Source organism: Coptis chinensis, chromosome 2 (genome assembly GCF_015680905.1).
Source record: "Coptis chinensis isolate HL-2020 chromosome 2, ASM1568090v1, whole genome shotgun sequence".
NCBI classification, from domain to species: Eukaryota; Viridiplantae; Streptophyta; class Magnoliopsida; order Ranunculales; family Ranunculaceae; genus Coptis; species Coptis chinensis.
This window is the reverse complement of record NC_141457.1, coordinates 4,290,891-4,318,822: the sequence shown is the minus strand read 5'-3', so window position 1 is coordinate 4,318,822 and position 27,932 is coordinate 4,290,891. Positions and strand designations below refer to the sequence as shown.

The 27,932-nt window shown below is 36.1% G+C and overlaps 1 protein-coding gene across 1 annotated transcript; it reads right to left on the bottom strand.

Moving 5' to 3' along the window:
- Positions 1–128: 128 nt before the first annotated feature.
- Positions 129–27,077, bottom strand: LOC147514450 (beta-amyrin synthase 2-like). The gene is made up of 32 exons (XM_086583173.1): positions 26,679–27,077; positions 26,183–26,368; positions 24,240–24,329; positions 23,473–23,661; positions 23,287–23,371; positions 23,006–23,172; positions 22,684–22,872; positions 22,470–22,583; positions 22,142–22,261; positions 21,945–22,067; positions 21,747–21,845; positions 21,566–21,622; positions 20,854–20,900; positions 20,229–20,372; positions 19,417–19,594; positions 19,091–19,171; positions 18,915–18,998; positions 17,756–18,358; positions 16,979–17,026; positions 15,843–15,967; positions 10,944–11,041; positions 10,605–10,713; positions 9,056–9,121; positions 8,885–8,972; positions 3,627–5,329; positions 3,461–3,523; positions 2,065–2,209; positions 1,817–1,969; positions 1,634–1,733; positions 1,431–1,523; positions 517–623; positions 129–357 (listed from the first exon to the last, which is right to left on the bottom strand). Exons 1-18 carry the CDS (start codon positions 26,877–26,879, stop codon positions 18,236–18,238), a joined length of 2,277 nt encoding a protein of 758 aa, XP_086439299.1. The 5' UTR covers positions 26,880–27,077; the 3' UTR covers positions 129–357; positions 517–623; positions 1,431–1,523; positions 1,634–1,733; positions 1,817–1,969; positions 2,065–2,209; positions 3,461–3,523; positions 3,627–5,329; positions 8,885–8,972; positions 9,056–9,121; positions 10,605–10,713; positions 10,944–11,041; positions 15,843–15,967; positions 16,979–17,026; positions 17,756–18,235.
- Positions 27,078–27,932: the final 855 nt, after the last annotated feature.

Sequence of the window (27,932 nt, the reverse complement as noted above, 5' to 3'; positions counted from 1 at the left end):
AAAATCCCATTAACCTGCTTTATGACAGAAACAACATCCATATACATTTATCAAAACATCATAACCAAAATTACTTTAACCTACTTTATGATATGGAAACAACATCCACTCGGGAAAAAAAAACAACATTCAAAACAATTAACTTCTATTAATTTCATGGATCAAACTTAGTATCTATTATCCAGTTTGACTCCCAACAAAATAAGTCATTCCAATTCCAAAATAATCACAATAAATTAAAAAAAAAAAAACTACATGATGCCAACGCTATCCTAGCAATATCTTAGCTTGTTGTGCGCACTTCCAACACCAAAAAACCTAGCTACCATCTATTCATCTGTTAATCAATCTATGCACCTGCATCATATCATGAAGTCGTCATTCCACTATGACTAGTATATAAATTAAAAAACAAGTGAATCAAGAAGGGTATATTGCACAAGTAATTAAGAAAAAAAAAATTGATAAGAAAAATATATATACATAAAGAAAGGGAAAATATAGAAGCCCACTTACCCAAATTAATTACTCAGATAATTAAATTGTTGGATAAAGTCGATGAATTCAAGACGAAGTTCATCTATTTTAGTAGTGTAACTTTTCTAGCTAGAGAACTCCAATACCTGTTCGACAAAAAATATATTATAAATATTATGAAAATAAATAATGCAGACAATGCATTGCCTACCATATTTACACATGCACCAATTTATAACCTAGCTAAGACTATATGAAAAATAATACTACTTTACAGTCACCCTCTTTTTGAATATAACTATATGGTTAGTGATGTTGCCTCTACCTTAGAAGTTAGAAGATTCTATGCTAAAACCAATTCTGGGTAGACAACATGGATTCTTTATCTTCTTCTTCTTTTTTGTGAAAAAAACCTCTAGTGGGGAGTGGGGTTACGCAGACCCCTAATAGTTTATCAAGAAAATTATAGGATAAAGACTAGGGCGGGGACGTAATGAGCCTTACCTCATTACAATCAAATAATGCATACCTAAACACTAAATGCATGGGAATATGATTTGACTTAAACGACAAAAGAATGTGAAGAACAGGATAAATGATGGAGTGAACAAGGAAATATGATTAATCCGATCAACACTAATGTAGGTTATGTGAATCCAGTGAAGCAATCTATAACATCATTAATTTTAGGGTTCCAGCTTTGGATCCCTAGTTTGACACAACATCATAATTTTCACCCACAGCGTCACAAGAGAAACACTCGTTAAACGCTTTAATATCAGACAACGCCATAAGAAGTATCATGTACCACATCAGTAGGATATTTACAAGATAGTACTTCATATTGATGATGCGACCACCAACATGCCCGCGGCAATACATATAGCGGTGTGTTGCTAAGTAATTGTCAAGTCTATGATAAGATTTAAATTTCCAAATACATCTAACGATACCGTAGAGCGGTGTTTAACTCAAACTCGTTGTCCCAAGATTCCCCTTTATCCAAATTTTATTGAAAAACACGCATGGGAATCCGCAAGAAGTCACTTTGAAGAAGTTAGAGCCAATTACAATGTCAGGATAGTATCAGGTCAACATTCTCTGCAAGAATAACATGACTCAAACCATACAGAGGCTCAAGATGAGCAGGAAATACCTAATCCTAATAAGTAAGTAGTGCATAAGACACCAAGTTTATCTATCAATCTCCAACCATGCATAAACTTCAGCAAAATATGTTGGCCTACACAATCAACCTAGCACGTAAAACCATAATTTGAGCCAATAAATGGCAGCCATGTATATGAATAAGAATAAGAAACACACTTGAACCGATTACCTGTTTCTTGATGTAAATAAGAAGACATTCCTATATAATAACTACGGGAAGTGGGGTAGCCTTCAGTATAACAGCTTGAATCCAGTTTAGAACTCTTGATATGAGAAAATTATTTTCATGAAATGGAAAAACGTCTGTTATTTGGAGATTTTCCTGTCACATGATTACATCTGGGTTTTAGAGGGGGGAGAGGGATACCCATGTACTATAATTGAAAACCTAATCACGTTAAGAAAAATCAAGCAAACCTGAAAGTGAGGTAGAAGAGTTGGGAAGGGATACATCAGTTCTAATGCTTTTATGTCATTCTTTGACCGAATATGCATAGATTCCACATATTGAAAACCAAACATGTAGTTTGTCTCCTTCGGTGCAGAAGTTGTTCCATCAGTTCTAGAAAAGATAGCCCGTCGTCAGAAGCCATTATCATCTAGTGACGTAAGGTTGAAACTTCCAGATACATTCAGTTTATCATGTGAGGCCCTACTGTTGTCAAGAAGAGGTTTACATACAGTAATGATAGGATTCTTAGGGAAAAATGATCATGCGCTGACATCGCACACCAAAGCTAGAGATGTTGAATCTAGGAAATCACCACAAGGCACAAATACATAGGCCTAATCATAATAGACTAAGATGTGATGAACAGATTCCCCAGAATCCCAGAGTCATGGCGCAAAAGAATGAAATCTACAATGTTGTGTTCATTTCATAAAGGTTCAAATGCTAAACATCTATAATGCATTAAGCACCAAGCAGAGGGGAGGGTAAAGGAGGGGACCTAGAAGTAACATTAGATTCCCATCAAAACTTTAAACGATACTGGTGGGGAAGGGACACTGGGAGGCTAAGATGATGATGGTAGTAATAATGAACTATATTGCAATCAAACAATTAAGCGCCCAGCCGCCCATTGATATCATGGACCCTAATATGTGAATCTTTGTGCTGATGAAAGATAATAGGAGATTCAGTCCTCTCAACTGAAGAGTCGCGTCTCAAATGTTAAAGGTTTGCCTGGCATTCATCGAATATCAAAATCTTGCATGGGAATGATTTTTTTATTTGCTGCATTATAAAAATGAAAAAGTTTCAACTTATCTACAGAGCACCCTACCACCTGAGGCACAAGAACCATACTAAAATAAAGAACACAAACTAGAAAAGCAAAATTATATGAACTAAATTCTAGCAACATATTTAACTTCTTTTTTTGTAATTGGGATATCCAAAATAAAATTTTATTTTGTAAGTTCCCGTAAAATGTCCCCATAAGGATGACACAGGTAGTAGCAGTGACAAGTACCTGTACTGTTAAGAGTTGGCTAACTTTCTTTATCATATTTCAATGGAATAAAGGATAGTAACTAGACACAAGCTAAATCAACGGCATATAATTGTACTTAGAGACTATTGGAGTATTCAACCGCATCAACTTTTTGGGTTCTTCTGTGTTGCGCAAAGTATTCTTCAGACAATCGTAATAATAACAGCATCACTGTGTTAATTTCGTACTAGATGCATTTAGGCTGGAGATTATTGCTAACCTAGAAAAGAAGCCTAGCTATATGAACAGAATGCACGCAGCCAATGCATGATAATGACAAAATGAACAATAGAAAGTAATAGAGGAAAAAGAAGCACCTTTCAGATGTTACAGGAGCAGGGATAACCATGGTACTCTTAAGAGGAAAACCTGCGTCATTTCTGTAAGATAAGACTTGTAAGTAACATAGTCACTGTTATCAGCACAAACTAACAGCTAAATGAAAAAGGAAACACGAACTAATTGACCGAAAAGCAAACATACAGTCTATTTGGTTGCACATAAGTGCCAACAACTAAATCATTATGAACCCCTCCTTTCTCCTGATTCTGAGAGCTTTCGGTGCTTGCAAAGAACAATATTAATAAATCATAAAATGTAAATTCATATACAAATTGCAATGTCAGACAAAACATTTAAGCCAGCTTCAATGATAATATAACAATGGTATAATTATGATTTTCTAAAATGAAGATAGAATAACTAATTAACTATAGACAGACATGTTTCGTACCTAGTTACAAGCCGGTCTAATAACAGAATCATCACAAAAAGGGGGGGAGAGAATGAAAACACCCACCCACACACATCTACGAGGTGTCAAGACTAACCCGAGGGATGGACGAGAGAATGAGGGACAGCTGGAAAGGGAATTGGGACGGAGACCGAGGGATGGCCAAGAGACCGCTGGGTGGGAGAGTGCGCGTGGTGTTAGAACGCCGATGCGAATTAGTTGGGAGGAAGAACAGTGAGGTCTCTTTAGCGGTTTTGCGAGACCGAGTTTTTTTTTTCTTCTGTTTTTTTTCTTTTTTAACCCTAAGTGTTCTTTTTATTGACATAAGCAATTACTCGTGTCGCTTATTTATTTCGATAATTTGTTAATTTTGTTTTCAGTTTTTTTACACCCATAAGTGACACAACAAGGCAAACCACTAGTGTCACGTTAAAAAATAACGGGACACAAAAAATAAAATTACTTGTGTCACTTTTCCTAGAAGCAACACATCAGCCCTCATTCCATAAAAAAAGTGACACAACAAAACTCTGTGTGTCACTTTTTTCTAGTAAGTGACACGAGACAAAAAAAATAAGTGACACAAAAAGCCATTCTTTTAGTAATTCAAGTCTAGAGGGTAGTTCATTCACCATGAGAATGAGTTTCAACTTTCTCTCATGCTAATTATTAGTTGGTAAGAGATACCATGAATAATTAGGGATAAAAAGACCTAACCTTTATGTTGAACCTTGTGTGAAAACATAAAGATTAGGGTTGTAACAAACTATATAGTAGCATGTTATGGATTAATTAAAGTGGATTTCAAACCTCCTTAATTCCTTCTTCATATTCACATCTTATTATTTTATTATCAGAGTTTAATTTAGAATATATTAAATCATAGTTTTCACCATATTAGTGATATTTAGGATCATTACTCTCGTATTGTTTAATTGTTAATCACGAATTGAATTAGTATGTTCTAAGCAACTAGGAGTGGAAAGTTTTCTTACTCTAGTTTTATTGCATGATAATTGAGAGTAGAAATTTGATATAAATGAATATAAATTATAGTTTACTTCTTCCTAGTCTCTGTAGCGTAAGTAGGAGTAAAATCATAATTTAGATATTATCACCCAACCAATTCTATGATTCGATGTTTTAACGAACCCACAACTTGTTGTTTTGCTTGATGAAGCTTCTCTTCAACCATCATGTTATCCTCTTCTAATATTGATCCCAATATTCTGTATATATCATATAGGTAATGCTGTCACAAAAACTAAATAATAAGAAACAAGGGAAGAAGAAATAAACCTAAAAAATAATGAAAGATAATATATATACGGATGCGCGACTTTACCGAGAAGCTTGATTCTTCAACTACAACATACATATCCTCCATTACAGCGTCGACATGTCCTATGACAGTGTACCACCAACTAAGTAAGTACATGTACGAATCCAGTACCTTGGAATCAAAAAACATAAAACAATCAGATGCTAAAGGCTATCTATATATATTCCTTATATATATTAGTGTCTAGAAAACGTATAATTGACAGAGACAAAACATATCATTCACCCAACCTCTCTTGTACAATCCATAGAAGCTGCTCATGTCAATATGAACACCATTTCTATAGTGCCTAAGAATGTCACAGCGACTGGATTCCTCAACATCATGCTTCTTCCAGTAATACGAAACTTGGAAATTAGAGGTAGTCATCTTAGTTAGGTCAGTCCCAACCTTTTTGAAACTTACAATACCAGGCTCTCTTTCTAGCAATCCATTTTCTTTCTTGTTTAAAATAGTAAGAATTAAGTCTTGGCAAACAGTAGCCACTTCATCCTCCAATTGATTAGATTTGATTACAGAAACAAATGTTTTAGATCTTCTTGCCATATCATCTTACATAATAGATGCAGCAACAGAATTGGGTCCCTATTCTGCATCGTCAATCACTATGTACAGTTCCCTATCTATATTCTGACCACCTTCAATAACATATATGCTTTCGGTAAGCTGATTCAAAAATCATGTTGTATGAACAATTGAGAATGAATTTGCGATAGAGGCAATTAATAATATCCCAGTCCAATTACAGTATGAACATGGTGTCTGTGATAGAAGTGTACCTTATGGTAAGGTTGGACTTCGTCATCAGAAATTGATAAAAATTTAACAGTACCAGTAGTAATCCTACAAGCATCTTGCGGACAAATTTAAAAGAACTCAGAAACTAACTATAATGGCTCACAACTTTAAAATAATGTCTTACTAAGATACTTCAAAAAAGGGTAGTCTTGCTATGGTTTTTACGGAATAGACTTATTGGATTTCCTCTTCATATAGTTCCCCGTTAAAAATAGGAAGAAATTCGACTGGACTACTTGTAATCTAACATACATACTGCATCAAAATTGATTAGAACTAAACACATTTCTATGATGTCTCAGAGCATACACACAATGCCCACCTCATATAACAAACTTTTAATCCATATTAAGACCATAACTAAGTGTTTGTCACGTATTAAAATTTACCTCTTCCCCATCGATACTGGGTAATATTTTTTGCAAGCGATGATTCCTTAACAAAAATGTTTTGTAGACTTCTTGGTCTGTCATTTCCCCCCTTAACCGTTCACCTACCCTAACAGTTTACTCGGGTTGACTTTGATCACCAGTGCTCGAATTAATGGCCAGAGCAATGTCCATAACAGTTTTTTGGGCCTCTATATCAGATAGGATAATATGAGTCTCTTCAACGGGTGATTGGTGATCTGTGGCCGGTGTTGGGTCTTCAAACTCCATGGGAATTTCATTCAAATCCTGATCCTGATTTATCACAAGCACAGAAACCGACTTTAATTTTTTGTACTGTGCCTTTAAACTCTTGAAGGAGGGTCTCCAAAATTTATCTCCCATTATCCTCGCAGCATTTTGCACTTGACTCACCGCTCGTCCAGACGCTGACAATCTCTCTTCTGCAGCAGCCTCTTCCTCTGGTAGGTCACGGTTGACCAGTCCTGCCAGCTTTGCTAGGCCCATATAGTATCCAGTTCGGGGCATTCAAGTTCATGACAACCCGATTGAGGGTCTAGTTCAATACCCCCAACCCTCTGGGTCTTATTATCAATTTCAGGTACCCTCGGCTTTTCTTTACTTTTGCTTTCTCGACAGGAAGAAACACATAAGGTCTCAGACTTGGAGGTTTCTTTTGAAGTTGTCGACCGTGGTGACCTCCTAATGGCAGCAGTAACAGACACTCTCTAGTACTGGGTTCTCGGTTCCACAATTTGTTTGTGAAGGGGGAGATGGGGCTATTTTGTTTTTAGAAGCTACTGCTTTTTTCATCGAAGGTGGTGCTTTGTTCTTCAAAGGTGGTGGTTTGATCTTCGATGGTTGGGCTGGTTTGTTCTTCAACTGTGGGGCTGGTCTGTTCTTGGATAGTGGGGCTGCTTTGTTCTTCAATGGTGGTGCTCGTTTGCTGCGGACATCCTTACCTATGGGGGACTTAGTTTGCAGCGCAAAGGAACGTCGCACCCTTTTCGTAGGGGCTTGTTGGGACTCATCTTCAGTGCTATGCTCGTGTTCCTCTTTGTTCTCTTCTTCTTCTCTAATATCTTCTTCCACGGGACTAAGTTTGAGTTTTCTCTTCAAATATCTTTTGCCTCCCCTGGGACCATGAAGAAGGAAGTCCTCGGTGGCCTGCATGATCAGCTGAAATGACAAAACATTTCCCAAACATAAATTAGAACTAACAAACTAAATTGCCCATCTATTAAAGAGACTACCTTGGCGAGAAAACACAAAACTGTGAAAATTATACTGCTACTGTCTCTCGGACGGAAAGTTGATTTTTCGTTATGATATTGTATGACTGACTAGGATCGTTCCTCTCCCACTGTCATAATAAGCACATAAAAATTTACGAAAATGGTCAATAATATACTAAAAAACTGTACAAGTAGTAATGACCTCATAAATATGAACCTCCAAAGCATCTCTAACCACGACTTTCTCCCTAACCTCATGGGGAATACGTAAAGGAGTGACAACTTGTAGTTTCTTCAAGTTACTCAACTTTTTCTCCCATGTACTACCCTAACAACCTTTTCCGGAAACTTTCACCCACCCTGTGAACCATGGGAATCTGTTTGGTTCTAACCGTGTCGCTTCTAGAGACAGCACGTGGAGGAATATCCACAGGGTGAATGCTAGGGTACAACCTTGGAGGTTTCTAGTATACGAGTGGTCAGCCTTATACTCAGCATGTTTACCGATGGCGTCCTATAGTGACTCCAACTTCAGCTTAAGCAGCTCATATGTCCCCAAAGAAAACTATCAAACTTGTTCAAATTTTTGGTAATGTCAACCCATATGACATCGACTCCTTTTGACCCAGTTGGTAAGAGAAAAGCTCCAAGCACGTATAGCCTATTGAGGCGATGGATATCATCAGCCATATTTGCACCAAGTAATGCATTTGCCTTCGCCTCCTCCCTAGCTCGCATAATATTTGTTAGTCGAATATCACCACGTACAGAACCACGAGTGTCCGTAAAATATCTCTTTCTGAAATCACTGATGTTCTTGAGCTTCATTCTGTAATACCATTCCGGTGTGGAAAGCCCGGTGAGTAGTGCCACATCGGACATCTTGAAGCTTAAGAATTTGTCTCCAATTTGGTAAGTGACGAGTATTGTATAAAATGCACAATCTCTACCATCTGTTACTTGCAACATTACATTAGCGCTGTCCCCAAGCCAAGTACGTCAATGAATTGGACTACAGCTCAAGTACAGTCACATGATGTCCTTACAACCTGCATGTTAGATTAAGCCACTATATAGCAAATCCCTAAACCACGGTCGTCAACAGTATTACAATGTACCCCAGAAACCAGGAAAAAAAACAGCTCGTATTCGACATGGAAGAACACAACGACTAAGCAGGATAATACATTTAAAACACGAATCAATGCATCCTCATACACAAGAGGGGAAGTAGATAATTGTACCTTGCATTTATCCCATAAAGATGGTAGCAACTCATCCGAAGTTAGATTCTTTTGTAATTTTCTATACATAGCACTGAGACTTATCAACCTGTAACATGAAAGCCATAAAACTCAATGGATGCAAATTCAGGATGTGACAAGAGGCTCTGAAGCATATTTTCTCCGACTTACCCCAGACAAACTGGATTTTATCATCTTCCTCAGGTCCATTTTGGATAGTCCAAGCTGGAAAGGGATCTAAAGAGCATTAAAGAAACAGTAAGCCACGGAATTCAGTCAAAAAAAAAAAAAAAAAAAAATAGTTTCAACATGAGTGATAGGCTCAAAGTTTCACTGGGCGAACGGGGGTGGGCCAACTTAAGTCTGACAGATTGCACACTCAAAATACAGTAGCCAAACAAGAGGATTACTCCTCAGATCCTGAAGCAATGAGGTAATGCTAAACGACCCAGGTCTGCAGAAGCCTCTAGTTCCTTCATGAGGTAATGCTAAATACAGAAACGTTTTGGACATATATGATTATGTAAAGCTTTTTCGCATTGGCGGATTTTTGTAACTCCAAACTCAAGGACAAGTTTTTTTCAAGTGGGAGATATTGATGCATGAGCATGGAAAGTTCCTAAAATTAGTTACTTCTATTAAACTCTAGATTTACTAGGTTATTCACAAGTTTCCTATTTGATTTGCAATTAGAACTAGGATTATAATTAGTAATGGGGTCTTCTATATAAACCATTTCAACTAGAAACATGTTAGCTTTAATGTTTTATTCAATGAAGAGCGAAATTCGTTTTCTCTTGAAGCCCTGCTTTTGGTTATTTATTTCAATTATCTTAATGGTGTAATTTATTCAAAGTTGCCTCGGCCTTTGTGTTACATCATTTTCTATTTTCGAGTTTTATTTCTATTTTTCTAACCATTTTATTCTACCAATTAAAAAAGATCTACTAAAGTAGTCTCAACTCTCTAATTCATTGAAATTCAACCCAAGCCACATCAATGTTTTACTAAACGAAAAACGATTAAAAAGGGTATCGAACTTTACAAGTTTTGACAAGCAATACGGGGACTAAACTTTTTTTTTTCGGTCAAATTGGGGACCAAACTTTTTAATTTTTGCAATGTGGGGACATGTGTAACATGACATCTAAATTTCTCACACGGTGTTTCACAATTCGAATTAATTTCTATGGTCATGAGGTTTTAGCATGGATATACTTTGATAAGAAAGTATATAACAATGTATGTAACTTGTGAATTATGAAACACCGTGCGAGAAATTTAGACTACATGTCTAACTAGTCTCCACATTGCAAAAATTAAAAAGTTTGGTCCTCAATATGACGGAAAAAAAAGTTTAGTCCCCATATTGTCAAAACTTGTGAAGTTCAATTCCCTTTTTAGTCGTTTTCGTTTACTAATACGACCACCACTGTTTGGAACGAATCAAGACAGAAAATAGTCACCTAAGAAAAAACATGTTTGCCATTATAGTGCCCATCGATTATGGAGAATAAAGTCACAATAAATAATGATGGGATCCACATTAGTCCTCAATTTTTCGACCAAACTGGAAGAGCTTTTCGAAATGCTGAAAATTTCCAGTTTAAAATTCATACACACAAAAGAATATCCAAGCAATCAAAGCAAGCTTACTGGAAGCTCAAAATAACACAGACACAAGATCTCACATATAAAGAAAGCCAGAGATTACACTTACAAAGCATATGATCATATTGATATGGCGAGTACATGCTTGTTCATACGATTCGCTTGCCTGGTGATAGAACTTTGCTAGTGTGGGCACAACATTAGCTAGGTCATACAGGCTGCATGCAATAACTTCAAATCAGTGCTCGTTGGATGCAGGAATCAGAATTAAAAGCAGACACTACTTTTCTAAAAGTATTATAGATCAACCTCAACAACCTATAGATTTCTTACCTAAATCTACTTAGGATGCTGCACGTTCCCTCAGTTTGTTTTTCTGGTCTTTTTCTTCGTTCATGTAAAACTTTCTTGCTAAGAAAGAAAAGCAAAAGCTAACTTCGTTTACTACCTGTTCTGGAAGGCCGCATAGTTTTCTGAAATCACAATATCAGCATATTTTGGGTCCGTTTGTGCAATCTTCTCCAAAGTTGAAAACATAACGCTTACCTGTCCATAGTCAAAATGTTAGCTTCCATTTCAAGAAGCACCATGAGTTCATGCTTTTATTCAACTATTCCAACTCTATTAGTCCTTTAGTAATATACTATAAACAAATAACTCTTGAAAGATCTGATCAAGAACCTGAAATGATGTCCAAATTTCTGCCACCCAAGGGCTAAAAAAGGGTACATGGGGAATCAAATTTTGAAGGCTTCACCATGAAACTAAAAGCAAGATTACTTTCTCAAACTCAAAATAAATCTAGTGCCTGGGTCAAGGACATTCTAACAATGCATACATTCTAGATGAGGAGATCTTTCAAAGTTTTCATGTCTTCATCTACTCCAGTGAGAGATGAGTCATGAGTGTAGGTTTTCTGGATTCATTTATCCTCGTAGAAATTGCTTAACATGGGGAATTAGCTACTCATAATAATGATAATAATAATAGTTATATTAAAAGAAAGAAAGAAAGAAAGAAAGAAACTTGTCAATTCGAGGAAAACAAATATGCAGAAACAACAGACAGTAGCAGCTACCCAAAACATTAATGGCTGCAAGGAAAACAGTAGCAGTTACATTTGTCTTATAAACTGAGCCAAATGGCACAGAAGGGCTTGAGATGATTTTAAATCAGGTGTTGTGGTCGGTGGGATGGGACCGAATGTCGTGGAATTTCTTGAATGGGTCGAACATTGGGTTTAAACCAGTTGGTGTTCTTGAAGCAGTTGTAGATGTAGGACAAAGGTCGATTAAGAGGTGTGTACACGCGAGGAACTAGTGAAGAGAGTGGGGGCGGACTAGTATAAAGATCACTGTCAGGGTCCCAGGGGCACTTGGGTCGGGGTTCATGATCTGATGTAGCATCAACATGCTCGGTTCGTTCTGCGAGTGCGGCAAGGCCACTCTCTTCCTTGATGTATTTGTCCACCTTTTCATAGAGATCACTCAAAGTGGTTAAGTCGCCTCACAGCAAAGAACGACTAAGTGGAGAAGTGGTGGTCAGGCCATTTCTGAAGGCGATGATGATGGCCGACTCTGGGAGTAAAGTGTGGTCGAGTGACAAAACAGCTTTCTTTAAGTATTGGGAGGTAAGACTCGAGTGGTTCAGAGGGTTGCTTATGGGTTTTGAAGATTGTGGCCATTTTGGGTTGTTTGGCACGATTATGATAGAATTCTTGGGCAAAAAGGGTTTTGAAGGAAAAGAAGTTAGCAATGGAGGTGGCAGGCAGGTCGAAGAACCATTTAAGAGTTGGACATTTAAAGGTGGATGGGAAGAGGCGGCACAGTAACCCATCTAGGTGAGTGTACATCGTCAGATGCTGGAGAAAGCTTTTGATGTGCTCAAAAGAACAAATGGAACCATCGTACATCATGAACTTGGGTTGTTGGAAGTGTAGAGGGGCAGCAGTCTCTTGAATGTCTTTAGTGAGGGGTGAATCATCGAATTTTTGGAGGGTGTGCAGAACAGCCTAGGACATATCTTTACTTCCATGCAAGTCAGTGATGGCAGGGAGACGTGGAGCAGCAGCTAAGGTGGCAGCTTTAACTTGATTGCCTGCTTCAAAACTAGTTACAGGTAGATCAGAGTGAGTAGCCTTAAAGGCATCGTATTGTTCCTGTAGCGACCGTAGCTGATCAGCAAGTTCAGCAGTGGTGGAGGGAGGTGGATCAACTTCCATCAGGAAAGTGGAGGAGAGAAGTTGATCGCTGGCGTAAAGTTGAGTGAGTTGTCGGATTCTCAAGGAATCAACCACAGACAGCGCCAAATGTAAATGTCTAAATTTACACTAAGTTAAGACTTAGCTCTTAAGTTACGATAATGAGAAGGGGATGGTTTTGTTTGTTGTCAATGGCTGATCTTCATGTGGATGAAGATGCCTACGTATCCAGTCTGTATATTGAGAAATAATAATGGGATGAGAGTTAGTAACTCAGGTTAGGATTAATCGACCATACTGGAATCAAGCCATACGTACTTCTTGAGGGTGGCTTTTATAGGCATTAGGAGTGTGCATCGGATGCAACACGTGTAATGATGAGTACAGATGTGCGGTCAAGATGAATGACATGTGTCTATGAGGGGAACGTGGATAGTAGTTGTAGGCGTTTAGGTTTATCTGAGTTGGCATAGGGTGTAATGATGGTGGATGGCTACAATGGTACATGTATTACAGTGGGAAAGAGGCTTAAGGATAAAGTTAGTAATGATGACAGTAGCATGTGATGACGTCACGAGGTGGGGTCGAGTGACGAGTCACTGGGGCTGCTGAGTATGTGAGTCTTCTGATATAGCGAGCGCTTGGAGTCGTTTGCGAGTGAGGAGTACCCGTATATCTGGGTCGCATTATATTGAAAGAGTCGTTGCATGTGAGTTTTGTGCACATCACGTGACTGGTGGGATGTCCTTTACACCTTGAGATGTATTAGAGATGTAGGAAAGAAACATCACTTCAATTCTCAAAGGCTCAACTCTACACATGCAGTAAGGTGACGTGACTGGAGAATATAAGTATATAACCTGCACTTAATCATCTTAATTAAGGACGCGCTGGGCTTGGTGTAATTGTACGTGACTTGGAAATCATGGGCTTGAGTCTGAAAACAGCCTCTCTGCAGCTGGTGTTAACTTTTACTGGCTATCCTATATAAGATCACTGCTCTTACCCTCCTAAGGCCTTGCACTGGCTAGAGAGTAGAGCCTTGTGCACTGGGTCTGGGTTAGTCCTATATAAATTGCATCTCTAATGAACTTTTAGAACAAGAAAAACACATATCAGATACAACAAGTCAACAACCACCATCAGAAGGCAACACAATTGTGTGGGTCGTCAACTTGCACAAGTCAATAAGTCATTATACTACTCGAAGCGACACATCACCACCAGTGGTTGACATAAATCAAGTACTGAAGAAGATGATAAAACAACAATGAAAACACAATGGTTTATTACTCAATGAAAGCAGAAATAATATTATGGATGTTGAAGTGAAAAATTAAATACTAAGTTACAGGCTCTTTATTTATAACTACAGACTCTCCACTACTAGCAGGACTTTCTCCTAAAAATACACAACTACTAAGACTCCTTAGCAACAGTATGAAGATTGTGTCAAACCCCTAAAATAACTCTAGATACAAATATATAGGCATGTTAAACTACAAAGACGAAGATGATCTGGGCGAAAAATGATTTGCATATATTAACTCTCTTTTTTAAAATTGTCCATAAGAAGAGAACCATTGCTCTAAATAAGTCAAGTGTGTACGCAAACTTAAAATCCTCGCTGACCATTAACTTTCACTTGTGTGGCCTATGAACACTCTGTCAAACATTATTCAAGCTTTGTCTTTAGTCTTTACCACATGAGTAAAGAGGAGAGGTGCTCTGAACCACGCCATTCAGTTTAACGATAATTAGTATAGATTCCATCCAGTAAATCCTGGGACTTTTGCATTATATAGTAGAATAGATATCACTCAATACATAATGAGCTTCAATAGTAACAAATAGGATATATTAACATACCAGCATGAACTTCACATGATAAACATGTCATTTTTAGTTCGCCAGCTACGTGGTCTTAGTTCAATGCCAAGTCAATTTCATTGGAAACTACCCTTATTATTCAAACAAACAACAATATCATAAAAGTCATAACCAACCCTCAATAAAAAACTACATACAAAATTTGATTGATCAAACAATGCTCATCTATAAAGTAGTTCGAACGAAAAATGGGGTTAGAAGTTTCAATTCCGGCATGATCTTTACTATATTAAGTACAGTAGACACGTCATAAACTCATCAAAATAACGGAAGGTTTAGTTACACATTTCAGCCATTAAGTCATCAAATGGAATTAACATTCCTTGGACAGGGAAACCTAATAAAAGAGTTTATATAGGAGAATTCTTTGTAGTTTAAGAAAATTTTCAAAAAACAAATGGGAATGGGGCGTCACATTCTTGTGGTTCATAGAGAAATTCAACAATTTCATCTAATTCTACCCCACATTTAAGAAAGAATGCCTATGACAAACCCTAATGAACAAACTCCACCAACAAATAGTATTAATTAAACACACACACACACACTTTGAAGAAAAACAATGAAAGAGTACTATTGAAGTACATACTTGAGTACGGAAAAAAAAATCGAAAAAGTGAAGGTGAGAAATCGGTCATTGCATTATTCACAAAACAGATTGATCAACGCGTTCCATTAGATTTGAACACTGCATTCAAAATTTTAAAAGATCAATCTGTGCATGTTTGTGTAATGTGTACACTAAAGCATAAGAAATGAGCAATTCAAAAAACATTGAAACGTTACAATTTAGAGAGTAGAGTAAGCTGATCCTTTGACATGAAGAGTTGCTTGGTCAGTAAACTAATTGAAACAGTTAAGATTGGAGCATGGTCTAATGGAAGTAAGCAGTATGTCACTATTTAAATCAAAGATTCAGTAACACAACTAACATTGACTTCGAGATGTAAAATATATGTACATTAAAATGATATAACGAAAAAAAAAATGGAAACCAATAGTAAAAGCAGTATAATTGAATCTGGGCATAAAACATATGTTTTCCCTCTGTTCTTCCTCCAAAAACATTTGGGCATCAAATTGATACAGTCTTAAAGAGACATGATTATTTGAACGCCAACAGAGAGTATTAGCTACATATATCAAGATCTCTAATATTGAACTCCGATTGAGTCTTACCTAGCTAGGTAATTAGGAAATTTAAATTAATTACACGAAATCACAGTTGAAACTCAATTTAAAAGCCAAAAGACCTACCTCCAAGGCTCCAACAAATCATAAACTCATTTTCAGATGAATGTCCCACCAAGTCCTCTCCTCACCTCTGATAAAGCCGGTTTGGCATTGACTCCACTTGCTTCATCAATAACACCACCACCTGGCTATAGAATATCAGGGAAAGTTGTAAACAACAATCAACCCAATGAGTAAAATTGATGTCCACATCAATGGAGTGTGTTGAATTCGTACTTTAAGCTGATATTTGACTTGTACAATAATAGATGTTATAGCGTATGTTCGGTTCTCATGCCTTTATGTTATCATATTTAATGGAGTTTTCTGGGAGGGATGGGGGGGTAATATTAGTAAACAATAGCAGAAAGAATACAAAGCTTAAACATTAACAAAATTCAACTAAGTGCTAAATATTCAAGGACTCAAGTTTGAATCTCAGGTCATTGAGGTCATTGAGGTTAGCAAGAAAGGTGTGGTATTATGGTACCAACTTCCTAGTGCTAAAAGGAGGAAACAAAATTTGCAACAAAAATTAGACTAATAGGTATTTGAAAGAGGAAATTGGCATGTGTATGACGAAATGTAGCACCTATTGCACGTACCTCCCACTGATATTTTTTTCTTGAAAACATTCATATGATTAGGAGTAAACTTCCAAAGGATTCAATTTTTTGCTAGGTGAATACAGAGGTTACCCCTTGATGTTAAATACAAAATAGCATATTCCCGACGCCTAAGCCAATCTAGATTTATGACTATTATCATTTTAAAATTTAAAACTTAAATCAATAGATTGGTCAAGGTACACCATTGTGTTGGCTTTTCTGGATTGGTGTGGCCTGTAGAACAGGATATCTTTTCGCTCAAAATTTTGACAGATGAAAAAACAATGTTTTCAAAACGTTGTCACTGATTTTGGCAAGGCAGACTTTACTAAGAGAATGTCAAATACTGTAAATCTAGATAAGTTTGAGAGAGTAGATTTTTTAAGCTGTATTAAAGGTATATCAAAAATAAAATATTAGGTTACACAAGTTTGTAAGAGAATAGTTTCTATTACACATAGCAATCATAGATCAATATGGGATAGGACGGTATATAAAGTATAATGTTGTATAATAGGAAAAGAAAATAATAGTGAAAAAAAAAAAAAACACCTATAATATTGTAAAATTCATTCTCCAAATGGAAGGCAACCTGCAGGGCTGCAAAAGAAGTGCACTGAATAAGATAAAGAATATTCATTGCTCAAACTCAACACAAATGCTCAACCATTGCTCAAACTCAACACAAATGCTACTAGTGAATATTCATTAATAGTGTCATCTTGTTCACTTGACTCAACACCAACACATACTTGGACGTTAATATCAATTAGCAAATATCAGATATGTAATTTCGATAGGCACCGGAAAAACAAAAAATCATTTGGCCTAAATCAAGAACAACAAATGCATGATATACAAATAATATGAATCAATCAAATGTATGAATACAAAAAACTATGAGAAACTTTTTAAGTTGTCATGGTTGTCAATACTTAAATAATAGTTATATTCAGATTAACATGATATATGGATGGGAATTGGAATTTGAAATTTGAAATTTAACCAAGTACTGTGAGTCTGTGACCTGGATCAAAATTTGTTGTACCTCAGTCATCAAAATATTTCATGATTATTTAAAAAATAATAATAAATCTTAATATTTTCCCCGAATCAACCAACAGCTAGAATAATCATCACATACAATGGAGTTTACCCATATAACAATTATGCACAAAAATCTCAAATCTCAACAAACTAAACAGTCCCGATTCTTAAAACCATCAACCGTAAACGTTCTACACCCATTTTATAACATATCATGATAGCAAATTAAACAATAAGCAGTGGGCAATCGAAAAATAAAGGACCGAAGTTTTAAAGTCTCACCTTGTTTCTTCTTCTTCTTCTTCAACAAAGTCCTAGAAAGAGTCAAAGAGCAAGAAAACCACACTTAGCTAAACCCGTCATTTTCTTTCTCTCTCCCTTGATTCTTTAGTGTAAACTTTCGTTTGGAATTATGAGAGAGAACAGAGACATAGAAAGAATACGGTATGCCCATGGTTCGCGATGTGTATAGTAACATTCATATGTAAAATACTACATATAAATTTAAATTTGCGCATATGTAAATTTAAATTTTCACATGAAAAGGAAACTATGTAAATTTAAATTTACATATGAAATTACATAGAACTTATAGCGAAATTAAAATTGAAAATGTGTCTTTGAGCCGAAATTATAATTAAAAAATAATGACATCACCCTGGTTTGGGACTTATGGCGAAATGATAAATCAAGATGGCCTTATTGCGAAATTATTGGGTTTGTCTTTTGACCGTAATATCTGTTTCTGAATTATGAATTGATTTACAGGATTGTAGTAGGCAATTTCATGCAGTTACGATATTCTGCAAGAGCCCATAACGGGAAGATATATCTGTACGCTGCGTAATGTAGCATTAGATTCTTCGAGGACGTCCCGGTCACTTCCTGCCATAGAAAAACAGAACGTGAAGTGTAAGTAACTTCGTCATCGATGAAAATCTACCCTCACAATCGCCATTTCAATTTTGTCTGGTTCAGTTGTTTGATACGAAAATTGTACCTAAAACAAGAACTGATAAGGATACGTGCTATACCTAACATAAATTCTGGACCAGAGTTAGTTTTAATTTTATTTGTAAGTCAAGGTGAAGAACTAGAAACCCCAAACATTATACTAAACAATGAAAATTTATCTGTTTTCATCTATATATGCGAATAATGGTCCATCTAACCACAAAAATACTTGAAAAGGCACTGCTTACTGGGCATGCTATACTTAAGTAGTAATAGACAAGGAGCGCTGAAATTGGACGTAAAAATTAAGTTTAGATCTAGTTCGAACACCCTCTGAATCTTTATTTTCACTGTTATTAATTGACTTTTTGTTGATCATCACAACATTATCTACAATTGATGAGTACTAGGATACAAAGTTCAATCATTTTTCTGTTAGTAAATAATGATACGCCGCTAGGACACACATAACCTGTATGTAGATTACCTGTTGGGGAAAACTCCCATTTTCCATTTGCGAATTGATTAGTAGCCTTGCTGCTCTATGCAAAGGCGTGGGATCTCTTTTGGCCTGATTATCAAGAAGAAATTATAATGCAACATGGTTCTGTCGTCTCAATCAATATATATACAAAACATTCTTTCAAGAATAAGAAAAGAAACCTGTCCAGCACAAATAAGAGCCATCATCGCCCAGGCAGTTTGAACTAAATTCGATCTATTGCCTTCAAGATGTGTATATTCCTATTCACAAAAAGGTTAAAATAAAATATATAGAAAGATAAAAAGACAATTGGACGATTATATTTTGTTAGATATTTTCCTGGCTCTGGTACTTCATTGCATAATAGAACTCATCTTCCAATGTGCTAGGAGTCTCTAGCAGTTGGAGACAGTTATGTCATGAAGGACCAGATGATTGGATTATAGAAGCAATCTGGATGTGCATATGTCAGTCAATTTCAACACACTTTTCTCAAGGATGTTACCTCATCTGGACAAGAAACATAACTCTCACCCCAACCATCTGAATCTCGTTGTGTATGTAGCAAAAACTGGCAAGCTGACTGGATTGCCTTGCAATTTCTGTAGGTTTTCCCAGCAGCTACTAACCCTTCTACTCCAAACCATGTGCCGTAGGTAAAGCATACTCCCCAGTTGCCATACCTATATGGCTATATGTAATTAATATTTTTATGAATAATTTTAATGGATAAGCTATAATTAATCATTACTCTGTAGAAGAAGAAGATTGCAAATGGATAAGCTATAAATGAGGTTACTTCAGAGTTCAATTTTCAGCATTCAAAGTTCAGCAATAGGATTGGTGCTGAATGCTTATTGTAATTCAAATGTGTGAAACATTGTGGAAAAGCAAACAAGAAATTCTGTGCTGAATGGCTCACTTATATTCAGCAGTGTGAACGCAGTGTCAAAGAAAAAAAACAGCCAACTGATATGACAGGAAAAAAAAATGTACAAGATGAACCCTTATGACTCTGTGGGATATCGGCATTTTCCCCCCTGCTTTTTACCTACAACAAACGCTCAACATATGCAGCTTCTGGATATTCAGATATCCAGTGTATAACAAAGGATTAAAGTGTTTTTTTATGATTTTTACATTGACTGTTGTAGTTGTCAACAAGTAAAATTCAAAAATTAAAGTTTTGGATATACCTAGAAAAAAAAATTAAGGATGTCTTTGTTTAGCAAATGAAAATGTCCTTGTGGTTTCTTTTTCATATACTTTTTTGGGAATTTGTAGATTGAGCATGCATGTATAGTTGAAAATATATACCATGAACCATCAGGCCTTTGTATCTCTTCAAGAAAATGTACTGCTCTTGCAATGGAAAGTCTAATTTCATGAGTACGATGTTCAGGATATAAATTCTTGAACATCACTAGAGCTTGGATTGCTGATGAAGTACACTCGGCGTACCTGCACAGATCATATTTGCGTTGAGACTTAAGAGTATATGTGGTTCAACAGAAATGGTGCGAAAGACAATTAGGACCACAATTTTTTTCGGAGAAGCATGTTGCTATAAAGTAGAAGACCGCAGAGCAGTGTGTAGCTGAACTGTGTACAAAAAGGTGTGCACTCGCGGTTAGCTTTTAATACTCTGATAAAACTTTCCCCTCCACCATTTGACGCACGATTTATTAGCAAATCTCTACAAGGGCAGAACTAGATTTTTTCTAGTTAAAAACCCTTTCATATAGCATAAATCACTGACAATTCTTCTTTTGCGACCAGTTTCTTCATAATTCATAAACCTCCTATTAGTCCATTTTTTTTTCCTTTTCCAAAGTTGACCATGCTATCAGTCTCAGTCCACTTCTAAACGAATATTTCTCATTTTGCAAAATGTACATTTTTTTCTAATACACATGACAAAAAAAAAGGCCATAAAACTTACTCATGCTCAACAACACTGTTGGCAAAAACCTCTGAAGGATTAAGCACCTACAAAAATAATCCCAACGCCATCATTATTATATGCTTTAACTATAAAAAGAAAAATAACGGAGAAAGATAGAAAAGACAACTGCATTGTATGTGCCAAACATTTATCATAAGATCAACCAGCAGCAGAGACAGTTCTTAATATCAATATATGGGACTTGGGAAAGCTACTAAGAAATTAAGAATAATTAGAATAAATAGGAAGTAACGAGTTGAGTATGCTTTTGGTCAAAAAGTTCGTTTTAAAAACATCAATACAATTAATCATCATTCTTCATTCATGTGAATCCAAATCCTTTATCCCTACTAGATCAAAATCTTTGGCATTTTTAAGGGTACAGTACAACAACTTGAATTGAACGTGAATATTTTGCAGAGAGAAGCAAATCTTGAATAGAAATATTGAAAATTTGGCACGTGGAGATGTCGTACTTTTTCTATAAACAGAGGCAATTGAGACTGATAGTTGCGAGAGGGCGGGGTTGCATATTATTAATTAAAAGCAGGTTTAGGATATTTTCTCCTTGTTGCTCTTCTTGTATTCAATCTTGTGACAGTAAAAGAAATCTAAAGCAGTTTTCAGTTGCAAATAGTCTTCCATATTAGCACCGGGAATCAAAAGAAATAAAAGGAAACAAAGACACGGACAGATTTCACATAAGTACCTCTAACCATGATTTCGCTCCTTTGGGCTCCCATGCTGTAAATCCACCATTTTTACTCTATCATGGTACAAAATATTTAATTTTATTCCAGTGGAAGTGCAATTAAACGTACAGGAATTAGGAGTGCTATATGGTTTTCAATACGATGATTACAATTGGTTTTATGGAATGAATTTCTTACTTGAAGGGAAAGAAGGATGTTGACAGCATCATATAATCTCTTTGGTTCCATTTTCTCTCCAACAATATCTACTGGCAATTGTGATAACAAGAGCATAACCTGTAAGTAAATGGAATATACACTCAAAGTTAGAATTGTGAATATATTTTTGAAAGAGATAATTATGTTTCACTGCAACGATAGTGGAGTGGCCAATACCTTTACTCCTTCTGCTGTACAATCTGAGACCTGCCATGCGGTATCTCGATCTGAAAAGGGCCATGCACCTTTAGAAGTGTGACGATACATACTTCGAAAGTCGCCTTGAGGATTTTCTTGAATCTTCCACAGTTAATTGGACCCCTTAGAAACAACAGATAGTAATGGGCAAAAAAATAATAATAATAAATATGTACTTGTGATTTTTTCAAGAATTCATGCCCTCTTTTGAGTGTAGGCCCATATTCTTCAAGAAGATTACATGCCAAGATCGCTTGAATAGCAAAAAAAGCATCCCAGCTCTGACTACCAAGGTTCTGCAATAGAAGTATATGCATAAGAGTTTATTGTAAGAGTTGTCATCCATTTCTCCACTAAATTTTCATGTATGCATTTCCAGCAAAATTTAGTATATTTTTATTCAAACAAATTATGTGCATATATACCTTTTGAGTATTTACTGACACAAATTTGGGGTTTAATACTTCCTTTTTTTCAAACACATAAATCCAGGCACTAGCTAACCTGCATTTTCATTCCGTCTTCAGCAATCCACAAGTAGTCCCGGATCCTGGCAAGATGATACTTGAAGGCGTCCGAATTCGGATCTTCTGCCCAGCAGGAAAGCATGTTATATACCTGCACATCATGACATGAGATTGTTTTTTATAACACGTTACAAGAATATGTTTCCCCTTTTCTCCCATACAAAAATGGTTTTCCTTCTCAGATTCATTACCTTCTCAATGCTTGCTATATTCATGTATCGAGTGTTTTCATCTTCATAATGAATGTGTTTAATCACCTCTTGCAGAGATTTTTCTCGCAACAAGGAAAATGGCCAATGCTTCAGTAAAGGCTCACTCAAAAAATAAAGGCTATCCCATATGAAATCTTGTATTAAAGAATGGGGAGTGTAAAGATCCTCCTGCAACAAAAGCACACATCATGAATCTTGTCCTGTTAAAAATGCTCATATCATGCTGTAAATCGAACACTTGAAGCTCATTTTTCACTCTTCAAATAATATAGACCGGAGATCAGAGCACACTGTTACCAACCTTGCAGCAAGAATGACGTGCTTTATTCCAATCGATTTCTTGATATCGTTGAGTATATAGTTCCTCCCTCAAGGAAAGTATGAGATCTGTGATGGGACCGACAAACTTCTTCCCATATAGATATGCCATGGGCATGTAAGTCAAACGACAAAAACACCACATTTTTCCTGCAACACATTTATATAGCTGGAATTAGAAGCAATGTGCTTGCACTTTACTTTTGTTCATTATACCAGGTTTCCATTTTCTATTCTTTTTCCTTAACAAAATGAAATGCAGACCTGGATGTATAGGAAAATATGAAGGAGAAAACCAAAACTCTGGAGGCATTGGGTTCAGGCCTGACCACTCATATACACCAAGAACCTACACCAAATGAGAAATTAACTTTATCCTATTAGTCAAAAAATTCAAAGGAGTGGTATTAGCCAAATATCAAGAAGACAGATTGCTTAATATCTTCTTACTGATAGATAAGTTTTTCCCCAGGATGGTATCGATGTTACTCCACCATGATCAAGGATCCATTTTCGTGCTTTATCTACAACCCCAGCATTAGCTTCTTCTCCTAGCAAACGCAGCGCAATGTAATTGAGTGCAGTACCAAACATGGTGCTATGACCCTCTATGTGAAATCCCCAACCTCCATCATGGTTCTATAACAAAGCATGATAAGTTAGTAGTTAGTACTATAGCTGTGTTGAGTCACTTCAGGTAGAAATGACTCCCAGACTAGGGGACGTCGGGAAAGGTTCCGGGGCCTATAACTGCACTACCGATCATGAGTTTTTTAGTGTCAGAAACCAACAGAATTCTGGACAAAACATTTTCACCGTTACCTTTACGCATAGACATATGTTTCCGTAGCTACAAATTTTAGAATAATCTGAATTTTTTTGTAGAAATGTTAAATTGTCATTTTTCAAGTGCACGTCCCAAAAATAATTAGCTTATATTAAATTTTCAAGTGCACGTCCCAAGCATTGTCATTTTTTTTAGGACTTCTACCCGCGGCACTCACTGTTGATAAATAAACCCCTTGATTTAGCTCTACGCGCTTATTGAAACAGAAAAACCAAACCGAGGCCAAGTCTCACTCACACTGGCCAAGTGACCAAGTCTTTCCAAGTCAATTGGCAGAGAAATTATTGGAACATGGTGTAAGATAAAGTTAGCATAAAGCAGAGTGAAATAATTTAACAATGTGCAAATGGGGCAATGTCGCTAGACAAACCTGATGGTTGTATATGTAACGCAAAATCTCCTTTCTATGCTCTGATGACAGTATGGAATTAGTTGTTGCAGTAATATACAGTGCCATGACCTGCAAATGGTACATTCCCAAATCCCTATCAAACATTCAAACGTAACTAAAATGTATTTTTAAAATTTTACCCTTAATTTATTAGTGAGATACTGAGATTACATTTGCCAAAATATCCTTCTCAGGGATTTCAGGCAACATGCTGCTTACTTAATGAGCTAAGTCAGGGACTAAATGTGTCGTGAAATTTTTGCATGTCACATAAACTGATAAACGTGTCATGTATACTTTGTCATGATATTTTTGCCTGTCATATAACGAACTTATTGGAGAGACTTGCTCCTTAACGTACATACTATATTTTGTTACATCTTTTTTGGGATCGTCTTAATTTGATAACAAAAACAAGCCTCGTGACTCGTGCATAAATAAATTATAATGTGGTTTAATCTAAGGTTTCCTACTACGGTTTTTCACTTTTTTGCGTGTAAGATGTTTTTGGTACATCCGTACAGGACGCGCGTCTATATCATTTTGTTTGTTTTTGTGTTTTTTCCCTTTCCGCCAATCCTTTGTAACATTGATATCTTTATAAAAAAAAAAAAAAAAAAAAGGGGTATTTTAGAGTTTAGACATACCCACCCACCCATTTATAATTGGGAATTAGACATATTCCCACTCTAATCTTCTTTAGTCCCCACTCTAACACTTTGATGCGGGTCAATAAGGTTTGACTGTTAGTCTAGGTTTTTTTATTTTCTTCCTAAAAAAAAAACCCCCTTTGATAGAAAATACAAAATTTTAACGGTAAGTCTAAGTTTTGGATTTTCTTCCAAAAAAAAACAGTCAAACCTTGTAGATCGGCATCAAGGTGTTAAAGAGGTGGGAGAGGGGTGGGAGTATGTCTAATTCCCAATTATAAAGAGGGTACGTCTGAAAAAAACCCAAAAAAAAAAAAAAAAAAAAACATTGATACAACCATAGTATAATATCTATGGAGGATTCAACTTCCACGAAATCAAATCGATTGTGTTAACTACGAATATTCACGATATTAGAATATTAGGAAAATGTCATGATATATCCCGAATATCAACTGTTCTAGCTTGGTTGATGATCTCAATTACATTGAAAATTTATCACTATAAATATATATTTTTTAAATAATCAACGGTACGGTATATCAAGAATTATCAACAATCTAACAATACTTGTTAATATTTCTTGGTATATCACCATAGCAATATATCCCCACAGAAATATATCCAAAATATGTATCCAGATTCTAACATGCAAGTATGCAACACCCGTACTACACATAGTACAAAATATCCCGATATATCGCGATATTTGGGGATATTTGGGGATATCTATCCAGATTTCAGAAAAAGATATATAAATATCACGATATGTTTAGAGATATATACGACTATAAATATCAGTGATATTTTGATGATATTTACGATATTTGTGATATTTTATGATATTTTGTGTATATAACAATTTTATTTAATATTTACCATTATATTTCAAATAAATATAAATTATGTATCATGATATATCAATAAATATCTACAATATCCATGATATTTGTTGATATTTTAGATATATCCACGATATTTGCATGTGAAACAATGTCAAATATCCCCAAAGAGGAGGATATATCCACAATACATATCCAGAAATTGAATATCGATAAATACCTATATCTTGATATTTTGTACTATGTTACTACATATGAGTCAAAGTTCTGCAAAATCGTAGAAATATTTAATTGCAAAGAAATCCTATTCTCAAGCCTTCTGATTGGCTGGACAGCTGAACACAAAATCTCCAGACAGCAAAACTGAACTCTACTACTATACATATGGTACGGTGTACACACTTGATGGAGCATATTAAAGTTATGTTACCAGGGGGGGAAGCAAAAACAACGGAGCTGAATTCTCAGCAGGCCAATGTCCATCACTTGCTTGCATAGCAGAACAAAAATGGACAGCTCTTCGCAATGTTATTGTAACAGCCTCATTTGTCACCTCTTCATCGTCTCTTAGTCTAACTGCAGGTAAATTTTGAGAGAACTGATTCTCGTTTGTGAGCTGCATTCAGTAATAACCACCAAGATCAATTTTCCGGCTTAAGGGCAAAATCCTAATATATATATATGTTGCGAAACTGCACTAAAATTATGAGCTTTTAAACTACACAAAAATCATACTATATATTCAAAATTTGCATGTATTGGAAGAAAGCTAGATTTTAATTACTTTGATAATCTTTTGGAGGTTACCAGAGCGAAAAGTGTAATGAACAGACGCGTTGGTTGTACTTGTGCAAGTGTGCAACTCTGCCTTGCTAGTAGATAATGTGTTAAACGTGCGTGCAAGTATAGTTTGCCGATCATCTCACCTGTAACTGCAATAGAGCGTCGCTGCATGGCCTGACTTGAAAGCGGTTTTTAGTGTACTTCTCGCGGGCTTTCTCAACTTCAGCTCTCTCTTCAGGAGTTCCGTAGTTAGGATCATACTCCCAAAATTGTCTTCCAGTGAAATCATTCGTGCTAAAAACCCATGGGCTATCACTCCTTTCAGCAATCTTGAGCTTCCACATGCTCTTTGCAGATAATAATGCACTTTGCTCGACCGATCGATGTATAGTTAGTCCTATTAATGGAACCACACTTTGGACATTGTTATATACATGAGATAGATTTAGGAATGAAAAATGTACAAAAGTACTTGACAAGAAGGCCTCACACAGAAGATAAAGTTAAAAATAAATTGGCTTATAACAAAGTCTACGATTTGGTTTTTGCGTCTAAGTTTGTTTTGGGGCGTTTCCTTTTGTACTCTTGCATGGTGTATTAGTATGGCTTCAAGTAGGGCCGTAGGGGTGTTCATTCGGGTGATCGGTATCCAAAAACTCGTTTTTTGATGGGTTTCGGGTTACCTACATATCAGTCCTTTTCTTTTTAGCATTGGACTTTAGTAATAAAAAAAACTAAAAATAATAGCAGTTTTAGAGTATCCCTGCTGCACCAGTCCGCATAAATCTGGGCTTTTGCACAGTATTTTGTGATGCAATACACACATTTTTTTGCTGTCATGAGTGGCCTCTATTGACTACACCAAGGCCAAATATTTCGGGATATTAGGATATATCGGAGGGGCCAAAAAAAGATATATATCGGATATATCGATATGTCGGAGAGATAAATCGTTTTTGCCTATTTTGGTGATAAAATTAAAAAAAAATGAAAAATCGGAATATATCGGAAATATCGCCGATATATAACGATATATATCGGGATATATCGGTCAACAGTCAACAAAATCGGTTAAAAGTCAAACTGTCCAACCAAGTCAAACGATATATATCGAATATATCGAATATGTCGAAAATATATCACGATATATATCTTTATATCGGTTTTACCGATATATATCGATTAAAAATATCAAATTTTCGGAGCCGAAATTTCGGATTTTTCGAAGTCGGATGGCTGAAAAAACGATATATATCGGCGATTTTTCGAAAAATCGACCGATATTTTCGGCCTTGGACTACACCACTCTCTCTCTCTTTTTGCACAATAGATTTTTTCTAAAAATAAAACTACTAAAGTTTAACCCTTTCTGACCAAACTACCCTCATATTTTACTC